Here is a 26,964-nt window from a genome sequence, read left to right as displayed (position 1 = left end):
ATTTACACCTTGTTTAGATTTTACCACTTGTCCCAATAATTTCCTTTATACAAAGAAAAAAAATTTGATTTTTTTATTATTATTCTTATTATTTGTTGTGTTCACTTGTGTATCTCTATAGTCTCCTTTAATCTAGATTATTTCCTTAACCTTTCCTTGTCATTCATGACTGGCATCTTTGAAGAATACAGGTTAGTTATTTTCTAGAATGTATCTCAATTTGGGTTTGTCTGATATTCTTCATGAATAGATTCAGGTTATACATAATGAGAGTAATACCATAGAAGTGACAGGGTGTTTTCTCTGCTTCTGATTATGTGTCTCATGATAGTGATCCGTCCAGTTACGGGTAATGTTAACTTTGATCCCCCCCTTTTTTTTTTAAATTATTTTTTAAAAATTTTATTTTTAAGTAATCTCTTTACCCAATGTGGGGCTTAAACCCACAACCCTGAGATCAAGAGTTGTATGCTCTGCCAATTGAGCCAGCCAGGCACCCCTTAACTTTGATCCCTTGATTAAGGAAGTGTCTGTCAAGTTTCTCCACTGTAAAATTGTGATTTTTATCCTTTATAATTAATGGTTTATGGGGAGACACTTTGAGACTATATAAATATCTTCTTATTCCTCTAATTTTTACCCACTAGTTTTAGCATCCAAATGAAATAAATATTTGTATATTCACCTTGTATTTAGTGAACATGCTGAATTTATTTACTAATCCTAATAGTTTGGTTTTAGATTCTTTTGGATTTTCTACATACAGTCATGCCATATAGTTTTATTTCTTCCTTTCCAACCAGTTGTTTTTCTTGCCTTACTGCACTAGTTAGGACATATACTGTTAAATAGCAGGGGAAATAATGAGCATAATATATTGCCCCTGATCTCAGGTAAAAGGATTTAAGGGCTTCAACACTTAGTATGATTTTGCTATAACATTTTATAGAAATCTTTGTCATTTTAGTGAAGTCCCCTTCTAATACACATTTTCTAATGGTTGTTCCCTCTCACCCATCATGAGTAGGCTTTTAATTTTATCACGTGGCTTTTCTGTGTCTATTAAGATTATCCTATGAATTTTCTCCTTTATTCTGTTAATGTCATGAATCATACCAATTGATTTTAAAATACTAAACCTACTTCACATTCCTGAACTAAAACTAACCTTGCTTATAATGTATTCTCTTTTTAATTAAATTTTAAAAAAGTTTTTAAAGATTTTATTTATTTGGCAGAGAGAGAAAGAAAGTGGGAGAGAGAGAGAGAACAAGCAGGGGGAGTGGCAGGCAGAGAGAGAAGCAGGCTCCCCGCTGATCAGGGAGCCTGATGGAGGACTTGATCCCAGGAACCCGGGGGATCATGACCTGAGCCAAAGGCAGATGCTTGACTGACTGAGCCACCCAGGCATCCCCTACACCACCATTCTATCCTTATCTATCATTATTTTTCCCTATAGCATTTATCACTTGACAGACACATATTACTCTATGTTTTTAGTTTTCTGTCTTCTCCCACTAGAATATAAACTTCATGAAGGCAGGGACTTTGTTAAGTTGCTATATCTCCAGCATCTGGAACAGTACCTGGCACCTACTGGGATTAAACAAATATTTGCTGAATGAATGCAATACATTAAAACAATGTTAATAAATCTGAGAAATGACAACAGTGGTAACTTGGCTTCTAGATGATTTAGTCCTTTTTAATTCTTATCCAAAAATACTCAAACAGAGTGAATACTAGTATAGTAAAAAGATTGTTGTTCTAAGAATCAGAATTAACTCAGCCCTTCAATAAATAACTATTCTGGATACTCTACTAGATACTTGGGCTAAGTATGATCCTAGGAGCTCAAAATTAGAAGACATGTGTTTTTATTTTGGTTTGGTCTTGTTTTTTTGCACAGGGGCCACGCTAATCTTCTTTGTATTGTCCCAATTTTAGTATAGATGCTATTGAATTGAACACAGAAGACATGGGTTTCAATCCTAGTTCCATCACAGCAACCAACCCAGAGACTCTGGCTAAGGCATGTTTAATTTCACCATGCTCCGCCTCTCCCCCCCCCATTTCCTTACTACAAACTAAAAATACCTACATTGTCTAGATCCAAGAATTTTGAGTCATGAGGTAATATGTAAATATACATTGTAAATTATAAAGCCTTATACAAATGTAAAAGAATCAAGTATCTCTAAAAATGTACATGAGAGATATTTAGGAAATGTATAGAAAAGTTCTAAGTGAGAAAAGTTCCAAAGATCCCCATTTAAGTAAATTAAAACAATTATAGTTAATAATCATAAATATAAAAATATAAATTATAAATTTGGAAATACTAGTCTGACAAATTCTAACTGACATTAGAAGATACAATAATTGACTACAAGATGTAAAATCTTGTTCATAATCTATAATTTATAGGTTATGGACATTAATAGATGGATTGTAGCCATACTTACCCTATAGGTAAAAACTGATGCAGAATAAGATCAAGCTTTTTCTGTTCTTGCCAGAAATGTCTAAAGACCAAGGGTATCCATGGAATGATAGCTGTGGGACGAATTATGAAGGCAAGTGCCACCAGGGACGAGTACTTGACACTATAAGCAAGGAAAATGTATTATCAAGAAACTAGGAAATGAGTGTAGAAGTTATCTACTATTTATGCTGTGATATAACTTTTTTTTTCCTAATGAGAGCATTTTCATTTTGGTATAGATATGTGAAGTTGGGTAAGTTACTTACACTTTTTGACTCTTAATTTTTCTCCTCCATAAGAATAGGGAATATCTAAGGTCTTTTTCAGCTCTAATAGCCCATTCTAATATTTGAAATTAAGTTATTCTATGTCTTAATGCTAGTCTTGTTTTGCCAAAAGGCATACTAACTTTAGCCATACAACTCTGCCAATTGCTTTCCTGATGGAAAAATTACCAAGCCTCTCCTAAGGAGATAAAAGAAAATCACACAAAACCATTCTTTAATTAAAAAAAAAAGAATAAATGCATTTAAGGAAATACTAGGATTTAGGCAATGTTGGGTTTCTTAGTACCTACAATTTTGTTTTGAAAGTAAGCTGCTAATTTTATGCAAATAAAAGGTCTATATGTATAGTTGATTAAAAGCCTACCATACAAACCTCTAAGATCATGGATAAAAATGTAGATTTTTACTATTAGGACTTGCCTCAATAAATGGCTAAAGAAGACTAATAATTTAATCATAAGGACTACATACAGTAGATTATCACATAGAAATAGTGGTAGTCCTGCTAAAAACTGAAGCAAAATAAAAATTTATGATACCATTTTATATCTATTAACTAATAAAGAGTTATAGATGAATTTCTAATGTTGGTGAGGATAAAAGAGCAGGGATTCCATTCAAATGCTTACAGAGACCACATAAGTAATGAAAATGAATGATATTGACTGTGGGGAGGTTCTGATATTGTCATGAAGGGATCTTGACCCAAGATATTGCTGGGGCTCTCATTTTTTCAAGAGAAACTAGAAACCAAGGTTTTTATGTAAGTTCTCCCAATTTTTAAAAAACTTTGCCAAGTAGTTTCTTCAAAAAACAAAAACTCTTATGCAGGTGAAATAAAACATATTCGTAGGTTGGTCTGATTTGCTCGCATCCTAATTGCTACCTCTGCTATGGTCCAACTATTGAGAGGACACCCAAGTGTATACTTCCAGTCCTAACCTCACTCCAAACTTCCAGACTTGGATTTCTTACTCTTTTCTGAATATTTCTACGCAGATTGCTACTGGCACTCAAAATCAAAGCACCTGAAAGAAGCCCCAAACCTTCCCTGAAACTTGCTCAGTGTCTAATATTTATAGCATCACTCAGTTTCTCAGTCTTAAAATTGTAAAGTCCCTCAAACAGCAACATCTCAGCCCACACATCCACCTTGTTTCCTTCCCAGTCCCATCATTTTACATGAAGTCCTGTCACTTGTCTGGAATATTTTCAAAGTTGTTGTCTTACTTTTTTTGTATGTTGCCCCGAAATATTCCTTTACTTAGTATCATTGTCATCAACAACACTTACTAAGCACTTACTTTGTAAGAGGCCCTGGGCTATATATACTTTATATAGATTTTCATTTAATTGTGAAGAGAGATGTTTTATTGTTACCATTTTACAGAAATCAATGCTTATACATTTGCAGTCCATCCTTACATCTTTCATTTATAAAATTTTTAAAGAAGTTTGCAAAATGTCATATATCCTAAGTCCAGGAATAGTACCTGTCACGTTTATCCGGGGAAGAATACTTTTACCGCAGTTGCCTGTGCTATGTGACCCTCTCTTCCTGACTGAACACAGGCAGCCAAGCTAAATATGGCCAGCGTGAAACTATAGGGATGATGACATTTAACAGACCTAATCAGATTTTCTTAAATTAAATGCAAAATAGAAAAAGTTGGCCAATTGGTAGTGAGGACAGAAATGGAGACTAGCTGAGCCTTAAAATTAGACAACTAAAACAAATTCACAGACTGGGCTATAAAGGCACAACAGAACAGACTTTTCCCCCAAACTGCCATAATTCATTCATTTCATTTACGTGGCTGAGATACTCTATAATTTTCTTCTAGGCCTGGCCACAAGGTACCTCTTTCCCTTATTTTTACTTTCAGCCCTACAATAAGGCTCTCTTCATATAGGTAAACTTACGCGAATGCCTATTCTGGCAGTCAGGAGTCTTAATGCTGAAATGATCTTACTTGAGTTGATTCTCCCAACCACCTTTTTATATAGGAAGAATGGATTCTTAAATAGACCAAATTCTGGCTTTCTCCCTTTCATTATAGTCTCCCTTTCATTTCACTATATTTCTCCCTTTCATTATATTTCATTATATTCTAAATATTGGTATTGCAAGGGAATGCTTTCTTACTCAGATTTGATTATATCATGCTTTCAAAAGCCTTCAATGGTTCCTTACAACTTACAGAATAAAGCCCAAACTCTGGAGAAGGGCAAAGTCCCATTCCAGCCTCATCCTTTATTCTCCCCTTCTCCCATGCTTCCAACCATGTGTATGGTAGAATGGACAACCTGCCCACAATAAAATGAAAGCCTTTTACAGCTCTGTGTTTTTGCTCATGTTGGTTGTTCCATTTGTTTGGTATTTGCTTCCCCAGTTTATATAAAAGCAAATTTGGTATTTGCTTCCCCAGTTTATATAAATCTAAATCCAGTCCATATATTTTCTTTAATTTACTTTTTAAAACTTAAGTATAGTGGATATACAGTATTGTTATTGGTTTCAAGTGTACAATATAGTGATTTGCCATTTTTATACATTACAAAATGCTCACCACAAAAAGGGTAGTTACCATCTATTACCATACAGAATTATTACATTATTGACTATATTCCCAATGCTATACTTTAATTTATTTTATAAATGGAAAATTGTACATCCAAATTTGCCCATCCAATGCATTCCTCCTCCCATCAATTTGTTCCCTGTGTTTGTGAGTCTGTTTCTGTCAAGTTCATTCATTTGTTGTTTTTTAGATTCTATTTTTAAGTGAAATTATATGGTATTTATCTTTCTCAGGCTTATCTAATATCCTCTAGGTCCATCCATGTTTTTGAAAATGGCAAGATTTCATTCTTTTTACGGATGAGTAGTAGTCCACTGTGTGTGTGTGTGTGTGTGTGTGTGTGTGTGTGTGTGTGTGTATGCAAACCTTCTTTATCTGTTCATCTATTGATGGATACTTCGGTTACTTCCATATCTTGCCTATTGTAAATAAAATGCTGCAGTAAACATAGAAGTGCATATTAGTGTTTGCCTTTTCTTTTTAAGATTTTATTATTTCTCAGAGAGAGAGCATGAGCACAAGCAAATGGAGAAGCAGGCTCCCCACTGAACAACGAGTACAAATCAGGATTTGATCCCAGGACCCTGGAATCCAAAGGCAGATGCTTAACTGACTGAGCCACCCAGGTGGCTAAAATGGATTTTGCATTTTCTTTGGATAATAACCAGACACAGAATTGCTGGATCATATATATGGTATTTCTGTTAGCCAACACTTGTAATTTTTTGTCTGTTTGGTAATAGCTATTCTGATAGGTGTGAGGTGATATCTCATTTTGGTTTTGATTTGCATTTATTTCCCTGATTATTAGTGATGTTGAGGATTTTTTCATGTGTCTGTTGGCCATCTGTAGGTCTTCTTTGGAAAAATCTCTACTTAGGTCGTCTGCCCATTTTTTAATTTGATTTTTTTTTAATTGTATGAGTTCTTTATAATTTTGGATATTAACCCCTTACTAGGTATATCATTTGCAAACATCTCCCATTCAGTAGTTTGTCTTTACATTTTGTTGATGGTTTGCTGTGTTGCTCATGTAGTCACAAAAGTTTATTTTTGCTTTTGTTGCCTCTGCCTAGGGAGAGAGATCTAAAACAATGTTGCTAAAACTGACATCCAGGAGTTTACCATTGTTTTCTTTTAGGAGTTTTATGGTCTCAGGTCTTACATTTAGGTCTTTATTTGAAGTTTATTTTTTGTATATGGGTTGATAAAGTAATCAAGTTTCAGTCTTTTCCATGTAGCTATCCAGCTTATCCAACACCACTTATTAAAAATACTGTTGGGGTGCCTGGGTGGCTCAGTGGGTTAAAGCCTCTGCCTTAGGCTCAGTTCATGATCCCAGGGTACTGGGATGGAGTCCCGCATCAGGCTCTCTCCTCTGCAGGGAGCCTGCTTCCTCCCCTCTCTCTATCTGCCTGTCTCTCTGCCTACTTGTGATCTCTGCCTGTCAAATAAATAAATAAATAAATAAATAAATAAATAAATAAAAATCTTTAAAAAGACTGTCTTTTCCCCATTGTATATTCTTGCCTAACTTTGTCATAGATTAATTGACTATAGAAGTGTGGTTCTAGGGGTGCCTGGGTGGTTCAGTCAGTTAAGCATCTGCCTTTGACTCAGGTCATGATCTCAGGGTTCTGGGATCGAGCCTCACATTGGGCTCCCTGCTCAGTGGGGATTCTGCATCTCCCTCTCTCCATCCCTTCTGCTTATGCCCACTCTCTTTTTCTCTCTCTCAATAAATAAAATCTTAAAAAAAAATGTGGGTTTACTTTTGGACTCTATATTGTTCCACTCATCTATGTATTTTAGTGCCCATACATTCTTTTTTTGATTACTATAGCTTTGTAGTATAATTTGAAATCTGGGAGTGATACTTCCTGCATTGTTCTTCTTTCTCAAGGTTGTTTTGGCTATTCAGGGTGTTTTTTTTTTTTTTTCTTGTTCCATACAATTTTAGTATTATTTGTTTTACTTCTGAGAAAAATGCTATTGGTATTGATAGAGAGTGCACTGAATCTGTAGATTGCTTTGGGTAATATGGACATTTTAACAATATTAATTTTCTAATCCATGAATATGGTACATCTTTCCATTTACTTGTGTCAACTTTAATTTCTTTCATGAATGTCTTACAGTTTTTAAGAGTATGGGTCTTTTGCTTCCTCTGTTGAATTTATTCCTAGGTATTTTTAACATACAATTATAAATGGCACAGCTTTCCTAATTTCTCTGACTGCTAGTTAGTAGTGTATAGAAACACAAAGATTTCTGTATATTAATTTTGTATCCTGTAACCTTATTGTATTAGTTCTAAGTTTTTTTGGTGGGAGTCTTTACAGTTTTCAATATGTAGTATGTTAGCTGTAGAAGTGAGTTTTACCTCTTCCTTACCAATTTGGATGCCTTTTCTTTTTCTCATCTGATTACTATGGCTAGACTTCCAGTACTATGTGGAATAATAGTGGCGAAAGTGGGCATCCTTGTCTTGTTCCTGACCTTAGATGAAAAGCTTCAAGCTTTTCATCACTAAGTATGGTTATTAGGTGTGGGTTCGTCATTTATGGCCTTTATTATGTTGAGGTATATTCCTTCTGCATCCACTTTTTTGAAAGTTTTACCATAAATGGATGTCAAATTTTGTCAAATGCTTTATCTGTATCTATTGAGATGATCATATGATTTTCAATCTTATTTTGTTGCGTATATCATGTTGATTTGCATATAACGATCCTTGCATCTCTGGAATAAATTTCATTTGATTATGATCAATGATACCTTTAATGTATTATTGAATTCAGTTTGGCTAATATTTTACTGAAGATTTTTGAGTCAATGTTCATTAGAAATACTGGCCTGTAATTTCTTTTGGGGGGGGTAGTGTCTTTGGTTTGTTATCAGGGTAATGTTGGCCTTATAATGAATGAATTTAGAAGAGTTCCTTCCTCTCTAATTTTTTGGAATTGTTTGAGAAGGATCTGTATTAACTTCTTTAAAAGTTTTGTAGAATTCACCTGTGATGTCATCTGATCTTGGACTTTTTTTTGTTGGGAGTTTTTTGACTATTGATTCATTTTCATTACTAGTGATCAGTCTGTTCAGATTTTGTTTCTTCCGGATTCAGTCCTGAAAGATTATGTTTCTAAATTTATCCATTTCCTCTACGTTCTCCAATTTGCTGGCATATGATTTTTTTTGTAATAGTCTCTTATAATCCTTTGTATTTCTATGGTGTTGGCTATAATTTCTCCTGTTTCATTTCTGATTTAAGTCCTTTTTTTCCTTGATGAGTAGTCTTGGCTAAAGATTTTTAAACATTATCTTTTTAAAAAATCAGCTGTTAGTTTCACTGATCTTTCCTTTTTTTTTTTTTTTTGGTCTCTATTTCCCCTCACTGGGATCTTTATTATTTTCTTCTACTAACTGGGTTTTTTTTTTTTTTTCCTACTAAATTTAGATTAGGCTAGATTGTAAATTTAGATTAGGCTAGATTGTTTGAGATTTTTCTTACTTCTTAAGGTAGGCCTGTTTTGTTATAAATGTCCTTAGAACTTCTTCTTTTGTGTCCTAAAGATTTTCAAATGTTATATTTCCATTTTCATTAGTCTCATGGTATTTTTTCATTCCCTCTTTGATTTCTATATTGACCTGTTGCTTGTTTAGTAGCATGCTTTTGGCCTTCACTTTTTTCCAGTTTTTTTAAATTGTAATTGATTTCTAGTGTCATACTGTTTTCAGAAACTATGCTAGTAAGATTTCAATCTTCTTACATTTATTGAGACTTATTTTTGGCCTAACATGTGATCTCTTCTAGAGAATGTTCCATGTGCACTTCAAAAAAATGTGTATTCAGCTGTTTGGGGGTGAAATATTCTATGTCTGTTAAGCTGATCTGGTTTAACATGTCATTAAAGGTACTGTTTCCTTATTTTTGTCTGGATGATCTACCCATTGTAGCAAGTGGGGCATTAAAGTCTCCTCCTACTACTATATTTCTCCTTTTAGGCCTGTTAATATTTTCTTTATATATTTGGGTGCTGCTATGTTGGATACATAAATATTTACAGTTGTTATATCTTGTTGGATTGATCCCTTTATCATTATATAATGCCCTTCTTTTTTTCTTTTTTTTAAAAAAAGATTTATTTATTTATTTGTCAGAGAGAAAGGAGCGAGAGTGAGCACAGGCAGACAGAGTGGCAGGCAGAGGCAGAGGGAGAAGCAGGCTCCCTGCTGAGCAAGGAGCCTGATGCAGGACTCGATCCCAGGACGCTGGGATCATGACCTGAGCCAAAGGCAGCCACTCAACCAACTGAGCCACCCAGGCATCCCTATAATGCCCTTCTTTGTCTCTTGTTATAATTATTGTGTTAAAGTCTATTGTTGTCTAAGTATTACCACCTAGTTTTTTCTTCACCTCCGTTTGCATGGAATATCTACATTCAACCCTTCACTTTCAGTACATGTCTTTTGGTCTGAATTAAGTCTCTTCTATGCAGTATACAGATGGGGTTTTGTTTTTGTTTCTTTTTAATCCATCCAGTCACTTCATGTCTCTTGGTTGGAGCATTTAGTTCATTTACATTTAATGTACTTATTCATAGGTATGTACTTACTGCCATTTTGTTAACTGTTTTCTTTCTTTCTTTTTTTTTTTTTTTAAAGATTTTATTTACTTATTTGACAGAGAGAGATCACAAATAGGCAGAGAGGCAGGCAGAGAGAGAGGGGGGAAGCAGGTTCCCTGCCGAGCAAGGAGCCCGATGCGGGACTCAATCCCAGGACCCTGAGATCATGACCTGAGCCAAAGGCAGAGGCTTAACCCACTGAGCCACCCAGGTGCCCCTTGTTAACTGTTTTCTATTTGTTTTTGTAATTCTCTGTTCTTTCCTCTTGCTCTTTTCTCTTGTGATTTCATGACTTTCATAGTGTTATGCTTGGGTTCCTTTCTATTTTTTGTGTATATATTATTGGTTTTTAGTCCTGTGAGGTTCATTCTAAAAGCACAGTAAACTACCCTCTCCATGATTATGTATTTGATATCATATTGTACATATTTTTATTTTGTCTATCTCTTAATTATTGATTTTACTAATTTTCTCTTTAAATTTTATGCTAGCTACTACTTTTACTGAATTTTGCCTTTGCCAGTGAAATTTTCCTTTGATAATTTTCTTAAATTTTCTGCTTAGAGGATTTCCTTTCACATTTCTTGTAACACTGGTATGGTGGTAATAAACTCCTTTAAGCTTTTTTGTTTGGACAGCTTCTTATCTCTCCTTAATTCTTGCTGGGTAGAGCATTCTTGGTTGTGGGTTTTTTCATTTCAGCATTTTGAATACATCATGCCAGTCTCTTCAGGCCTGCAAAGTTTCTGCTGAAAAAACAGCTAATAGTTGTATGGGTGGCTTGTTGTATATAACTAGTTGCTTTTCTCTGGCTGTTTTTTTTTTTTTTTTTTTTTTTTAAAGATTATTTATTTATTTATTTGACAGACAGAGATCAGAAGTAGGCAGAGAGGCAGGCAGAGAGAGAGGAAGGGAAGCAGGCTCCCTGATGAGCAGAGAGCCCGATGCGGGACTTGATCCCAGGACCCTGAGATCATGACCTGAGCTGAAGGCAGTGGCTTAACCCACTGAGCCACCCAGGCGCCCTCTCTGGCTGTTTTTGAGATTCTCTCTTTAGCTTTACTTTTTGGCATCCTAATTATTGTGTGTCTTATTTTGATCTCTTTTGGTTCATCTTGTTTGGGGCTCTTGTGCTTCCTGGACTTGGATGTCAGTTTCCTTCAGGGAACTTTTCAGCTATTTTCTCTTCAAATAAGTTTTCTACCCCTTTCTCTCTCTTCTTCTGGGACCCCTATAGTGTGAATGTTAGTCTGCTTAATGTAATAGAGGTCCCTTACCAATTCTCATTTTTAAAAATTCTTTTCTACTTGCTCTTCTGTTTGGATATTTCCACTACCCTGTCTTCCAGATTGCTGCTCTGCATCCTCTAGTCTACTTTTGATTCCATGCAGTGTATTTTTCATTTCAGTTTTTACATTCTTCAGCTCAAACTGGTTCTTTTTTGTATTTTCTATCTCCTTAAGTTTTCACTGAGTTCATCCACTCTTTTCCTAAGTTTGGAGAGCATTTATGACCATTACTTTGAATTCTTTACCATGTAGATTACTTGTCTCCATTTTCTTTAGTTCTTTTTTGGAGGTTTTGTCTTATTCTCATTTAAAACATATTTCTCTATCTCATTTTATCTGACTCTCTGTGTTTTTTTTTTTTTTTAAGATTTTACTTATTCATTCGACAGAGAGATCACAAGTAGGCAGAGAGGCAGGCAGAGAGAGAGGAAGGGAAGCAGACTCCCCGCTATGCAGAGAGCCCGATGCGGGGCCCGATCCCAGGACCCCGGGATCACAACCCGAGCCGAACGCAGAGGCTTTAACCCACTGAGCCATCCAGGCGCCCCTGTTTATTGGTATTAGGTAGATCAGCTATGTCTCCTTGTTTAAAGGTAGTGTCCCATGGGCCTAGAAAAGCATTCTCCCTGGTCACCAGAACCAGGCATTCCAGGGCTATCCTTATATGGGCTGTGTGATCTCCTGTTGGAGACAGGCCACAATTGGTGTGGGTGTACTGGTGGGCAGGGATGCCCTTCTTACCCAGGACTGGAGTCACTGTGGAGGGGTACCAGCCCTGACAGTGGCTGCCACTTGGGTATGGCATGGTGGCAGTTGCTTTGGAGGGGCATCTGCCAGGTTGGGTGAGGCAGGTCTGCAGAGGAATGCCAGGGTGGGGCAAGCTATGCTGGCAAGGTAGATAGAAAGTGTCAGAACTCTCATTTGCCAGTGTTGGGCCGGCTGGGCTGAAGGTAGGCAAGAAAAATGGTGCCTACCAGCACTTCTGTTCCTGGGGAAAGTGCCCAGCCTCTCTGGTACATGCCTTAAAATTTGTCAGTAAATCTCCTTCATGTCTGGCTCAGGTGATTTTTAAACTGCTGCTTTTTAAACTGCTGCTGCTTTACTGGTTTTTGGAGCAAGTGATGCTGTCTCTACGCCCTTTAAGAGCAGAGTCTAGGTCTCCTATAGGCCTCTAGGTCTTTTGGAGTTAAACTCCACTGATATTAAAAGCAGACCTTATGGGGACTCACACTCCTGATGCAGATCCCCAGGCAGGGGGTCCCTGATGTGGAGTTGAATCCCTTAACTCCACAGGGATGACCTCCACACCTATGATACCCCTCCTGCTGAGGTCACTGCTGGACACTTTTCAAATGGCTGTTTTTCCACTGGGTCTCAAGGGAAACAGACTTCCAAGTGGGGAGCCTCAGTTTCCTATAGAACTTGGGGACCCCTGGATATCAACTAGTTGATTTTCCAAGTCAGATGTTCTGGGAGGTTGTTCTCTGGTGCAGATTTCAGGGGCCAGAGTGCCTGATTGGGGGCATCAACCCCTTGCTTTTCTGGAAGAAGTGTCTAGCTGGTGAGATCTCTCCCTATTGTATGCTGCCATGCTGCATGTGGGGTTTTTTGTAAGACTGTGTCTCTGCTTGTTCTACCTATCTTCACCCTTTGTTGTGGAGAGCAATTCATCTAGCTTTCAGATCTATTTTGGAAGGAAGTGATCCATATGTTCCTATAGATGGCATGTCTGAGGTGGAGGTGAGTTCAGAATCTTCCTGTGCTGCCATCTTGGACCCAATCTCCTGGGTCCTTATATTTTCTCTTTGCCCTTCCAGATCTATTTTCCTCTATTCTTCACTTGCTCTATGTGCAGGGAAGCTGACCTACCTGGTCTATATCAATGAGCTCACTTGGTTTCTGGCTTCTGACTGGCCTTGACTGACTGGAGGGCAGAAGAGTTAAGTCAGGGCATTTTATTTCCCCAGTTCTCTTCTTGCTATGGCTAAAGGCTGGCTGTGCACGTCCCCTATTGGGGCCCTCTCTTGAGTTACACCTTTGTATGGATTCCCATAACAATTACCTCACTTTGGGGCCACAGAGTAGCAGAAACTGCCTCCTATGACTAGCCCTGGGATACTATGGTTGTCCCCTTATTGGCTTTACTAAACATTGCCCAAATATTTACACATAGTCCTTTTACTAAACTGCCCTTCATTACCTAGTTTGCATATATCTGTTTCCTACTATAAGAAATGTATCAATTGACAGTGTGGTTTTAATAAACTTCATGAAATAATAAACATCCTGGGGGTCCACCAGACATTATAATATATTGCTATTTAAGATTTTTCACGCCTTGTACATAATTAACAGTAATATATCTCACCTGTTCATAGACTTTGAACCTTCCAAAGGATAGTAGAAAAGAGCAATTATAGTGAGAACAGTTTCCATGGTGTTTGTAAGAGTTCTGGTACAGCAATACCATGTGAACCAAGAGCACAACTGGCAAAAAAACTAAGAACAATTGTAAGCAAACATATATGGAGTGGGAAAGGGAAAAGCTCAGTATTATCTTCTTCTATGGAAAATAGCAAGTATACATACTGCAAAAATCACATCAAAACATAAATGATATTGAAAATAAGCATGCCCAAACATTGTTTTCAAGAAGTTACATTATACATAGGTCTATAATAATACCAGATATGTAGGTGTTAAAGTTACCAAATTTATACTTTCAGGTAAATTGACTAAAATAATAAAGCAGGTTTTAGAAGAACATGCAAACAGAAGCATCAAGTCTACAAAGCAAATGTCTTAAAAGAAACTTGTTAGCTGGTGCAAGGATGTTAAACATGTGGTATTAGATTCCTAGCTCTTCAAATACAGCCTTTAAAAAATGTTCCAAAGTTTTGTGGATTTAAAGGCTTCTCCTAATCTAGAAGAACCTGGTACTACTACTTTGGAGGAAGGATTTCAAAGATATTACACTTTTTGACATTTTAGGTTGAGCCTTCTTCAGTGTATGTAAGCACAAAGTAGACTGATTTTATCCTTGAATCCATTAACAAGGACTCAATCGCTAAACCCTCCTGTCTTTTTAATGCAAATAAACACACTATCTATAGACATGTCTTAGTAATAATTACCAAATTAATATTTATTAATAAATTAATAATAAATTATATTCCAGAAATTTGTTGATAAGTTGGTTACTTGGAATTGGGAATATATTTTCTGGTAGAAACAGTATTAAAAAGGTAGTAAGATTTCTAAGCTAGCTTGTATAAAATTTTATTTAAGAAAGACCCAAGGGAGGTTAACTACAATACTAAAGAATCCAATCACTCTTCAGGATATGGTTTCAATGAGAAATTCCATTCAAGATTTGAATGTGGTATCAGGAATCTATCTCCCCACTGTGAAATAAGCCAGTCTGACAAAGGACAGTTTTCTACACCACATTTTCTCCCTTACAGAGTCTAACTCTTTCAAACACTCAGGCTAGAGGTGAAAGAATGTTTCAGTGAAAACCTGCTTCTTAGGCTCAGTCTCAGGTAGCTAGAGGTAGTGAACAAAGGTTGTACACAGTAGAGGTTATTTGTGAGGTAGGCAATGATTAGAACAATTCCTATTGAATTCTGTAGAAAATGAGGCAAGGACTCTGACAGGTTTGATGAGTGAAAGTGCTTCCAAGCCTGTTCCTGGGGTTTAGCCTCTCAAAGATTTTGAGGGCATTAGTGGCTTCAGTCACCTGGGGAGCAATCAGAAGTAGAGATATGGCATGCACCACTTGCATTTTGCTGTTCTTCAATATGGAAGTACCTCTATAAAGTTGTACAAATTATCTTTTGAAGCTGTTTTGAGAACTGGTATTTTTTCATGTGCTTCATGCTATTAGGAATGAAATGAATAGTTTCTAAAGTGTTTAGGACTTACCACCCATTTTGCCATTTGCTGATTTTCAAGTTGCTTCATTAATGAGTAGAGTCTGATGTCTGCTATAGCAGACAAAAGTGCTTGGGCAAGTCTAGGAATCCAAATCTTCAATAGTTTAAAAAGAAAAAGAAGATATTAAAAAACATATACTGGTTCAGACAGAATTATCATTAAGAAATCAACAAACTGATCCAACTATCAATTGAAGACCATTCTTAGTACAAAAATAAATGTAATATAGTATTCTATTCTTTTGCAAAAATACCTGTTTTTCTACAAAAATGACATTAATTTTTCAGGGATATGCCCAAGGTAGTTTTATTCTCTTTCTTTCTGTAATTTATACATTACAACACTACTACCATTTTAAAAATTTATTTATTTATTTATTTATTTATTTGAGAGAGAGAGTGATCGAGACAGAACATAAGAGTGGGGGAGGTCAGAGGGGGAAGCTGGCTCCCCACTGAGCAGGGAGCCTGATGAGGGACTCAATCCGGAGACTCTGTGATCATGACCTGAGCCGCAGTCACTTACCCAACTGAGCCACCCAGGCACCCACAACAGTATTACTTTTAATATAGATAGCCAACAAAACAGTTCATTGTGTTAAGGTTCTATTTTAGAAGCATATTTAATGATCTTTGTTAGCATAATAATATTAAATTTTTATGAAGCATTTATAGTAATATGTGAATAGGTATCATACCAAGTACTTTACGTGTATCAGTGCATTCAGTCCTAACAATCCCTGTGAGATCAGCACTGCTTTATAAGTGAGGAAACTGAGGTAAAGAGACATTAAATAATTTTCTCAAGGCTGCACAGCTAGTGTAGAAACCAGAATTCAAACCCAGGTCTTCCTGATTCTAAAGACTGTGCTCTTAACTACTAAGGTACACTGCTTCCCCATCCTGCAATATGGATAATAAAATGAGTTACTTTCTTTTTTCTATAAAAGGATGAGTATTCTACAACTACAGAAACACAGTAATCAGATGACATTAAAAAGTAAATTTAAGGGTAAAACTAAAGAGTAAATATTATAACTTAATTACAGTTAGTAATTCTAATGCTACACAATGACATCTTTGAGAGTTTTAAAAAAATGTGTCACAGTTATCATTAACAAATAACACACTGATAGAGGACAATTTAATCTAGGTTAGCTCAAAAGATGTTTTCTAAAAATATATTTAAATTTTTACTTGTGTTGGACCAGTCTTTATTAATTTTACAGTGTAATTAGAGTGGCTTTACTTTCAGGTGCCAATGGCTTCTAACACTTTAGCTTTATATGTTCTTCCTCTTTGTCAGTAAGTTTTAAATAAATGTTTAAGTTTTAAAGGTATGCTGTACTTCATAATTTCACTTAAACTCTGCCCTGTAAAATACAGCAAAAGGCACCTGTGTACATACCTTCTGCTTACTCTGCCTAGAGATCTTTATGCTTCATTCTTGCCTCTCAGGCCTGAAAGTAGTTTATGTGAGAAGTCAGTTTAGCTACGAGTTTAATATAAGCCAACAGTACAAAGAAGCCACTGAAACTATATGTTGTGCAATGACAGGAGTATAACATTTGTAGGATTAATGGTTCTACTATATTCTGAACTAGTTACCCTAGCTTTCAATATTATATTCAATTTGGAGACCTACATTTTAAGACAGATTTTAAAAAATTATAAGATGTCTTAAGGATATTATCTGATTATGATATTTAGAAATAGAGATATTTATCCTGGATAAATAAAACTTTCTGAAGGGTTGTCTTGTAGAAAACTTGAATTTAAAAGAAGGTACATTTGGGGCCCCTGGGTGGCTCAGTCATATAAGCAACTGCCTTTGGCTCAGGTCATGATCCCAGGGTCCTAGGAGAGAGCCGCATTTTGGGTTCCTGGCTAAGCGGGAGCCTGCTTCTCCCTCTACGCCTGTTTGTACTTGCTCTTTCTTTCTCTGTCTCAAATAAATAAATAAACTATTAAAAATAATAAAGATAAAAGAAGGTAGATTTTAGTTCAACACAAAAGTAAGTGGAGATGTAAATTCCCAGTTATTAGAACTCTCTCCAGACCTTCAAGATACTGTAATTTTCTAGGTTTATAGTAAGGATCTGAGAAGAATTAAGTAACACTTGCATATGACTTCTGGAAATGAAAAGGAGAGGGGTGGGGCAAAGAGAAGGAACATGCAAGGGGTAAATCTTGAATATGGTACTGTGTTGGCAGCTCACCATTCTCCTGTTCTTTAAGCTCCTGATCTTCCATTAATCTCCAGAGGCCAAATGCCCTTATATGTCTTCTGACTACTGAGAGTCCCCACTTTGGTCCCCTATTCAGGTCTGTCTTCTATATCCCTTTCTTCTCATGTGTTCTAAGCCAGTGCTGTCCAGTTGAGATATGACATGATCCATGTATGTAATTTAAAATTTTATGGTAGCCAAATTAAAAAGTAAAAAAAAAATCCCAAACAGGTAAAATTAATTTATTTTGTTTAACCCAATATATCTAAAATATTATTATTTCATCAAAATAAAATATTACAGAAACATTTTACATTTTTATTTTGTACTAGGTTTTTGACATCCAGTATGAATTTTGCACTAGTAGCACTTCTCAATGTGGACTAGCCACATTTCAAATATTCAGTAGACCCATGTGGCTAGTGGCTACCATATTAGACAGTGCAATTCTAAGCCATTACTAGTTCTGTAAACACACTTTATGCAGTTTGGGGACAAGGTATCTAGGCTATGAATAAGCAGACCCAAGATCTAGTTTTATTCTTTCTTTCTTTCTTTAAAAAAAAAAAGATTTTAGGGGCGCCTGGGTGGCTCAGTGGGTTAAGCCTCTGCCTTGGGCACAGGTCATGATCTCAGGGTCCGGGGATCAAGCCCCAATCAGGCTCTCTGCTCAGCAGGGACCCTGCTTCTCCCCCCCCGACCCCGCCGGCCTGCCTCTCTGCTGACTTGTGATCTCTGTCAAATAAATAGATAAAATCTTTAATAAATAAATAAATAAATAAATAATTTTTAAAAAGATTTAATTTATTTATTTGAGAGAAAGAGTGCACTAGTGGAGGGGAGGGGCAGAAGGAGAGGGAGAGGGAGAAACAGGCTCCCTACAAGGAGACTGACGTGGGGTTTGATTCCAGGGTCCTGGAATCATGACAAGCTGAAGACAAATGCTTAACCCACTGAGCCACCCAGGCACCCCAGGATCTAGTTTTGGCTCTGCTTTTAACATCCTGTGACCTTGGTCTATTTATTTCACTTCTCTGACCCCTTCTAGTTTCAAAATCATGTGGTCTATGTTTAAGATAATCAATATGATGGGGCGCCTGGGTGGCTCGGTGGGTTGAAGCCTCTGCCTTTGGCTCGGATCATGATCCTGGGGTCCTGGGATCAAGCCCTGCATTGGGCTCTCTGCTCAGTGGGGAGCCTGCTTCTCTCTCTGTCTGCCTCTCTGCCTACTTGTGATCTCTGTCAAATAAATAAATAAATAAAATCTTAAAAAAAAAGATAATATGACAGTATGAATGACTAACTGATAGCATCTTAAGTTTCTCCATCTGGTCAAGCTCCAGATTTTTTGGGGGGACAGTAGGGTGGGGATGGGGACTAGAGGAGGCTTACTTTAAATCACAGGTGGGTCAGCTAGAGGTTGAGGGAAGTGGATAGGTCCTGGAGGAATAGGAAGTTTTCTATCTTGAAGACTCCTTCATTCACAATATAATCTACTTCTTAGGATATAATATATCCTTGATGACTTCTTGAGATATAAGATATCCTTGATAGCATTACGTATATTTGCCTGTGGTTCCAGGCTTTATGGTTACCCCAAATAATCTAGAAACCCTTTCAGGACAAGGGAATTCACAGCCCCTAAGTTCAACATCTGTCCATGGAAGAAATGCTGCTGCTGCTCTAAATTTTCCTTCCCCATGATACTTCCATGTGTCTTTCCAGGTTCTAAGAAACCCTCAGGATTTGGACTGCCTTTGGAATTCTGGGTTACTTCCCTAACAGAAAATGGGGAAGGCCCAAACTTCTGAGTCTAATCTGAGGACAGCTTAAAAGATCTTGAGAGTGAGTTTAGGGAAATTTTGGCCCCATTAGTTCTTTTGTACCCTCTCTTGGCAACTGACCCCAGAAGTACATGATCTAGGAATTACAACCTTACTTACTATTGCTGCCTAATTACTATATACATAGCACAATGGTTGTGCATATCATCAAATTCTTATCAAATTAATTTTCTCTAAGATTTATTTTCAACACTAAATGCTGAGTAGGTTTATATGTGTTCTTCATAAGCTCATATAACAGGATCTTCTGCTCACAAGTTAAAACAAAATACAACACTCCTCTCATGATTATTTCATGAAGGAAGAATACTTCTAAAGTCCAAATAATTAATATATAATGTAGTCATTCTGAAAGTCTGAATATCTTAATAGGATTCACAGGATTCCTTTAAGTAGGACACTTTAATGCTCAGTTTTGTGTTTTAGCACATAATGAAGGGTGACACATTGCAGTATGTTTTCAGAACTGTAGGCTGCCCAGATATGGTCAGAGTTCAGTCACAATATCTTTTTAAAAACAAACCTTATGATACCAATAAAGTCATTTAATTAATATACATTAGCCTTTAAAAAGGATGGAATAAATCAACTTTTAATTACTTTTTAATTTACTTTTATTTAAACTTACCAACAGTTGAACACTATCTTTCCCCAAAAGATGCAGGATCTTGTAAATGCTTGCAAAGATTAAGGGATAAGTGTAACCCCTCAATCTTTCTGTCCATTCCCAGGTCAAATAACCATAATTAGTAATATTAAGGACTAATGTTAAACAGCACTGAAACAAAATCTACTTTAATTTCTGTGCATGAAAAATTTCCATTTTTTTGGATGAAGCAGCTTAAAATCATAGCATTTTATACTGGTTATTTGAATCAAAAATGCAGTTGGCCAATTAAACTCATAATTTCTTTAAGAATGGAATGTGTGTTTTACTTCATCTATATCCTCCACAGTACTAAGCTCTATGGGAATACCTGCTGGTTAAAGGTTGAGTCAAATATATTACCATCAAAGAAAGAAGAAATATCAGTGTAAAATAATGGTATAATTTGATAAGTAAAATTACTTAGTAAAATTGATAGAAAATTTATAAGAGAAGCTGGCACAATTTCTAAAATGAATATACATTTCTAGTCCAGAAAAGAAACTACAAAGGATATTTGAAAACCATGTGATGTGCAACTTCAAGAGACTGCCAATATTCATCTGGAACAAAACTTGTCTGGACTAAAAAACAGTTACATATTCGTAATGCTATGGTAAACAAGACCAGATAAATGTTTTCACCAAGGAGATCTGAAAAACAAAACAAAACAGGTAATCGTGGCACAAAAGTCAGGGAAGTTCCACTTAGAGAACTAAAATCTGCTGCTCTGGTTGGCACCTTGCTCAGACTCTGTGAAGGTACAATAGAGAACTCTGGCCCGTCGGCACTACTCTCAAAGCAGACCTGGGCAGACAGTTATACAAGGGCCCAAGCCTCAACACTGGGAAATTACCACCTTTCATTTAACCAATCTTTCTTGCAATTAATTGTATAAGGAGAATAGTAAGATAACACTGGATTAACTATATGGGTAGCCTATAAAGGAAAGCTAACAAATTACTTAGGATCAACTCTTCCTATGTATGGCAAACAGTGGCATATCAAACTGCTGGTCCTCTGCATGTTTTTAAATAATCCTTATTGATGCTTACTCTATGCAAGGCGCTGAGTTCATTCCTTCACATGCCTTATCTCATTTGATCCTCCAAATCATGCTAAAGGGTAGGTACTGGCCCCATTCACATATGAGGAAATTGAGACTTAGAAATTAACCTGCCTTGTCCAAAGTCAAAAAGGTTATAAATGACTAAATGGGATTCAAAACGAGGTCTGTCTGCTGCCTCCAAAGCCCTGTTCTTTGCCATAACTGGACAGCCCACCAGCTGCATACAGAGTATTTTTTTAAACGTGAATTTAGTTGTCAACATTTAAAAATCCGACTTCGTATTAAAATCTTTTTCAATATAAAAGATTTGCAGCATTTTACAACCAAGATCTGACAACAAAGCTCAAGTGGCAATACCCAGTTGGTTTTTAAGAGAAGGGGCTTTAATTTATTCAGACTTGCCTGTTTGGCCTCCTGAGTAATTGTGTTTGCCCTGTGATCCATTTTGAGTCTTTTGCTATATAGTTCTAGTTCCTGCCACTCTCCTTCCTTATTCTCTGGGAACATATTTAAATATTTTTCAGACGATTGGCACATTCAACACACCACACATGCCCCATCTCAACTTTCATCATTCAGAAGCACCTAAAGAAACACCCCGACTGAACTATATCTGCTGAAAGAAAAACCCTTTTACTCAGTGGACTGGTGCAGAACTCAGAGCGGGCCCCCGAACAAGTGATCTTGAATCACCTAAAAGTTCTACTATTTGTCTGTGACCAGTATGGTAATTCACCGTCGTTACTAACCTTTACCCTCAGGGATCCAACTTCTAACAAAGGAAGGATTAGGGGAAAAGAGCGACAGAACTCGGGCCCAGCTAACTCCCCCCCCCCCCCCCCCCCCCCCCCCCCCCGCTACGCCCCGTCACAATCCTCCTCCATTTAGCAAAACGACTCTCTCCTTTCTTGGTCGCAGGTTTCCAGGGGGAAACTCGGCTTTCTTTTCATGCCGCTTACACAGTGCTCCGCACATGCAAGGCGCACAATACATAATGACTGAATGAATGAGAAGTCCCTCTTTATAGTAAATACCCCCTTCTGACAGATCAAAAGTCCACTTGCTGGGGTGACTTTGCTCCTGTCAACATCATCACACCGGACCAGAGAGAAGGCGTGGGTGGGAAAAATAAATGGGGTGGCAGTCGGACCCGGTTCAACCCCAGGAACCAGTCCCTCCGTAGCTGCGAGATCTCAGGTTAACTCCCAGCCCGGGTGTTTTTCTAAAATGCGGATGGTTACGTCACGTCCACTCGCTCCGCACGGCCGCGGCAGAACTAACCAATGCAGAATAAAGGGCCCTGAAGTGGCACGAACCGAGAATCCGGTCTCGAGTGCACTACGATTTCTTGGCAACCCCGCCCAGCAGATGGAGCCCTAGCTCAGGGTCCGCGGCTTCCCGCCTCTGCCTGGGAGTTCGGCGTCCGCGCCACGCCCCCGCCCCCACCCCCTCACCTCCGTGGCGCAAGGTGCTCTTCCGGGGGCTGAGGTACAAAGTTGACTTTCTCTTTCGCAGCTTCATCTTCTCCTGGGAGCGGTTCTGGAAGCCGCGGAAAAAGAGTCGGCTATCGTCCCCCTCTTGCCTCATCCTGCACCTCCTTCGAGGTCGGCTGAGGATCCGTAGGCACCTCAGTCCCTACGAGGAGGGAGACGGGAGTTGGAGAAACGCGCGTTGCTCTTCCGCTCACTAAGTTTGGCCTCTGCAGCAGCCGTCGCTCGCAGGCGCGGAGGTATCTGGGAAAAGGCCGCTTTCTCGCACGGACCCCCGCAGTTTGTGTCTGCCGCGGAGTGCTGCAGGTTTGTTTGGCACCGGTATGCTTTGTCACGAGCGGGTCTGCGCTTTTTCTTTAGCTTCTCCTGAGATTGCTGTCCGCCTTTGGCTTCGTGATCTCTGCGCCCTGTTTTCCGGAAACTGCTGGAAGGAGCCAGAACTCTCCTAGACTTGGGCAGACGGGAGGCGGGGTCAGCGACGCGAAGCGACAGCCCAACGGTCGGAGGTGTTTAAGTGGCAACGATAGTAGTAATGATCATTGCAAACGTGTTTGTGTAACATTTCACTGTTTGGGTGATCTCACATTAGTTGTTGGACGAGGTAGGCGGAGTAGGGCTGATTTAAGCTCTTGTACAGATGTAGAAAATGAGGTTCGGAAACTTAAGTGACTCGGTCAGGGTCACTTAGCAAACTAGAGGCAAAAGGGGATCCTTCCCATTTCATGTGGTTTATTTTCCAAAGAGCCTACTTGCAAAAAATCCCCTCCCTCCCTCCCTCCGTCCTTCCGCAGGCGATGAACCGTAGCATGCTTGATAAATTGTCATTTATCTAGTTAATCGTAGAGTCCAAGAGCAGTCAGGCATTTCTTTCCCATATTACTTTAAATTACATTTTAGCGATGTTAAGGACAACCTAATTTCTAGGACCGGTTCTGCCACTAATGATTTTTGTAACCTCGGGGGCCTGTCTAGGAGACGGTGAAAGACTTACATTATAAGCAAACATGTAAATTCGTTATTCTGCTTTCCTCTTTCATAAACTCTGTTTTCTCCAGAGACTATGGTGTTCACAAGTATAACTTTCTGAGAAATACTGGAGTCTTTACTCCTCAATTATTAAAAGTAGAATCAGTCAGATCTCTTTATATTTTTATCAAAAGTGGATGGCAAGTTATTTACATATATTTGATGTCTACTTGTACCTTCTAAAGCATCAAAGGGAACTCATAAAATCCTTTAGCCTGTTTTAAAAATTGTTTTTAATTATGCATATTGGCGAAAAACATGAAATAAATAAAAAAGGGCTAATAATGAAAAGTAACAGTTCTCTTTCTTTTACTTCCAGATTGGATTGGCAACCACTTTCAACTTTTGGGGGCAGCTGTTTCGTTTAGTTGATAGTTTTATGATGGTATGTAAAGGTGACAAGAGCATGCCTCTTCCTAACCTCTCCCCCACTTTTGTCATTTTAAGAATTATTTATTTAAAACCATTGAGAAAATTCTGTAGTAGGATTTCGCTTTGTCTTAACACCACCCCCTAACCCATTTATCATATTCTCTGTGTATTTATATTCCTATTTTAGTTAAATAAGTGATATTTACATATGATGAAAATACTCTTCACTCTGGAACAAAGTAGTGACATGGAATCTTTTAAAAGGATGTCATGCTGAGTTACTGGTTTGCTTTCTATTTTCTTTGTACACAGATCTGAAGATATTTCCTGGATGTTGACTGTAATTTTTCAAAAGCACCGTGTGGCAAAAGCACTGTATGGCATTTGTTGAAAAATGTTTGGGAGATTGACTCTTCCACAACTGCTTTTTGCTAGCATCCTTGGAATTGCTGGAGGGATGTATATTTATCAACCAATATTTGAACAATATTACCGAGATCAGATGGAATTAAAAGAAAAGTTGAAATTGGCACAAGAATCAGAAGAGAAGAAAAGTTAATACTACATGGAGTTAAACTGTAATTGTTTAAAGTTCTATTGAAATTATGCGTTGAGTATAAATAATCTAGTAAAAAGTTCTCAAGTATATATATATATTTTAAAGATTTTATTTATTTATTTGACAGACAGAGATCACAAGTAGGCAGAGAGGCAGACAGAGAGAGGGGGAAGCAGGCTCTCCACCGAGCAGAGAGCCCGACACGGGGCTCGATCCCAGGACCCCGAGATCATGACCCGAGCCGAAGGCAGAGGCTTTAACCCACTGAGCCACCCAGGCGCCCCTCAAGTATATTTTAAACGCAAATCATAGGTAATGATTTTAAAACAAGCACTGTCAATTTCAGTGTTTAATTTTGTCATTTTGAAAAACTAAAATAAATGTCTAAAGAATTTTTGTTTCCCAGTTGATGTTTATTTTTCTGGGAATGCAGCATAAACAGGATCAAGGGATGACAAGACTCTATTCATAAACTAGCTGGAAATGGTGTTTATAGTACTGTTTATAGATGAAGTGAATCAAGTCAAGTACCTCAGGCAGAATGCCCCTCAAGTAGCAAATGAAATGTAAATATAACAATGCAAAATGTTAATTTTGTTTATCCTTCCAAAGAACCAGTTTAATTGATTTTTTAAATTTTAGTTTTAGTTTCTATTTTATTTCTGTGATCTTATTTCCTTACTTCTACTAATTTTGGGCTTTATTCTTTTTCTAGTTCCTTTAGATGTGAAGTTAGAGATTTTCCTTGTTTCTTGAGGTAGGTAGGTATCACTATGAACTCCTCTACTAGAACATCTTTTGCTGCATCCCATGGATTTTGCATTGTTATATTTACATTTTCATTTGCCTCAAGGTATTTTCTGATTCCTTCTTTGACTTCTTTGTTGACCCATTGATGGTTCAATAGCATGTTGTTTAATCTACATATTTGTGATTTTTTTTTTCAGTTTTCTTCTTGTAATTGATTTTTAGTTTCATGCCATTATGATCAGAAAAGATGCTTGATACGATTTCAGTCTTCTTAAATCTGTTGAGACTTGCTTTGTGGCCTAACATGTGATCTTTCTTGGAGAATGTTTCATGTGCGTTTGAGAAGCATGTATATTCTGCTGCTTTTGGATTGAATATTCTGTATTTTTCTAGTAAATTCATCTGCTCTAATGTGTTGTTTAAGGCCAATGTTTTCTTACTGATTTTCTCTCTAGATGATCTATCCATTGAGGTCCGTGGGGTGTTAAAATCCACTACTATTACTGTATTGTGAACAATTTCTCTCTTTATGTCTGTTAATATTTGTCTTATATAGGTGCTCCTATGTTGGATGCATAAATATTTATAATTTTTATATTCTCTTGTTTGATTGACTGCTTTTTCACTATGTAATGCTCTACTTTGTCTTTTACAGTCTTTAGTCTGTTTTGTCTGATATAAGTATAGCTACACCAGCTTTCTCTTCATTTTCATTTACATGGAATATTTCCCTTTCCAGTCTGTGTGTGTCCTTAACTTCTGAAGAGTGTATCTTTTAGGCAGTATATAGATGAGTCTTGTTTTTTAATCTATTTACCTGCTTTATGTCTTTTGATAGGATAATTTAGTCCACTTAAAGTAATTATTGGTAGGTATCTGCTTATTACCATTTTGTTTTCCATCTCTTTTTATATTTCCCGTCTATTCCTATTGTCTTCTCTTGCTCTTTTCCCTGTGGTTTGATGACTGACTTTAGTGTTCTGTTTAGGTTTTTTTTTTTTTTTTTTTCCCCCCTCATTATGTTTTGTGTATCTACAATAGGTCTTTCCTTTGTGGTTACCATGAAGTTCATATATAACTGCTTATGTTTTTAACAGCATATTTTAAGTAAATAGTAACTTAAATTTTTGATACATTCTAATCCTCTACATTTTTATTCCCCCACCATGTTTTATGTTTTTGATGTTATGTTTTACATTTTTATTTTGTGTATTTGTTAACCAGTTGTAATTATAGTTGTTACTTTTATCTTTTAACCTTAATACTAACTTTATAAGTGGTTATTCTCCTACCCTTACTATATATTTGCCTTCACCAGTGAGATTTTTACTTTTATATTTTGTTATTAGTGCATTTTTTAAGAAATCCCTTTAAAATTTCTTGTAAAGCTGGTTTAGTGGTGATGAACTGCTTTAGCTTTTGTTTATATGGAAAACGTCTCTATCTTTTCTTCGGTTCCAAATGATAGCTTTGCTGGGCAGGGTATTCTTAGTTGGATTTTTTTTTCTTTCCTTCAGCACTTTGAATATATTATGGCCCTCATTTCTGGCCTGCAAAGGTTTCTGCTAAAAATCTTCCACTAGTCTTAAGGGGTTCTGTTGTATATAAGAAACTTTTCTTTTGAGGCTTTTAAGATTCTCTCTTTAACTTTTGACATTGTGTTTTTATTTTTATTTTTATTTTTTTAAAGATTTATTTGTTTAACAGCCAGAGATCACAAATAGGCAGAGAGGCAGGCAGAGGGAGAGGAGGAAGCAGGCTCCCCTCTGACCGG

At 37.2% G+C, this 26,964-nt stretch overlaps 2 protein-coding genes and 1 non-coding gene across 8 annotated transcripts in view; 1 reads left to right on the top strand and 2 right to left on the bottom strand.

Moving 5' to 3' along the window:
- PIGB (phosphatidylinositol glycan anchor biosynthesis class B) overlaps window positions 1-22,580 on the bottom strand; it is a 38,240-nt gene extending 15,660 nt beyond the window's left edge. The window contains exons 1-7 of one of the 5 annotated variants that reach the window (XM_047738182.1): window positions 22,448-22,558; window positions 21,743-21,991; window positions 20,442-20,577; window positions 19,907-20,024; window positions 15,196-15,300; window positions 13,640-13,770; window positions 2,466-2,606 (exon numbers count right to left, since the gene is read on the bottom strand). In XM_047738182.1, coding sequence (XP_047594138.1) covers window positions 2,466-2,606; window positions 13,640-13,770; window positions 15,196-15,300; window positions 19,907-20,024; window positions 20,442-20,452 — 506 coding nt within the window. In that variant the 5' untranslated portion in view covers window positions 20,453-20,577; window positions 21,743-21,991; window positions 22,448-22,558. Of the gene's footprint in view, window positions 1-2,465; window positions 2,607-13,639; window positions 13,771-15,195; window positions 15,301-15,904; window positions 16,991-19,906; window positions 20,025-20,441; window positions 20,578-21,742; window positions 21,992-22,447 lie in introns of those variants that run through there. The other 4 variants (XM_047738179.1, XM_047738180.1, XM_047738181.1 and 1 more) reach the window with 4 other exon arrangements.
- Window positions 1,865-1,971, bottom strand: LOC125105802 (U6 spliceosomal RNA). The gene has a single exon (XR_007129061.1). It is a non-coding gene; the product is annotated as a U6 spliceosomal RNA (small nuclear RNA).
- Window positions 22,581-22,658: 78 nt separating the features above from the next.
- On the top strand, window positions 22,659-24,834 carry PIGBOS1 (PIGB opposite strand 1). Of its 2 annotated transcripts, none has more exons than XM_047738193.1 (4): window positions 22,659-22,789; window positions 23,829-23,894; window positions 24,194-24,524; window positions 24,729-24,834. In XM_047738193.1, exon 3 carries the CDS (start codon window positions 24,276-24,278, stop codon window positions 24,438-24,440), a length of 165 nt encoding a protein of 54 aa, XP_047594149.1. In that variant the 5' UTR covers window positions 22,659-22,789; window positions 23,829-23,894; window positions 24,194-24,275; the 3' UTR covers window positions 24,441-24,524; window positions 24,729-24,834. The 2 variants fall into 2 exon arrangements, with proteins under 2 accessions (XP_047594149.1, XP_047594147.1); XM_047738191.1 differs by having other exon boundaries at window positions 24,194-24,528; window positions 24,733-24,834.
- The last annotated feature ends 2,130 nt before the right edge of the window (window positions 24,835-26,964 follow it).

Source organism: Lutra lutra, chromosome 7 (genome assembly GCF_902655055.1).
Source record: "Lutra lutra chromosome 7, mLutLut1.2, whole genome shotgun sequence".
NCBI lineage: Eukaryota > Metazoa > Chordata > Mammalia > Carnivora > Mustelidae > Lutra > Lutra lutra.
This window is presented reverse-complemented; position numbering and strand designations above follow the sequence as displayed.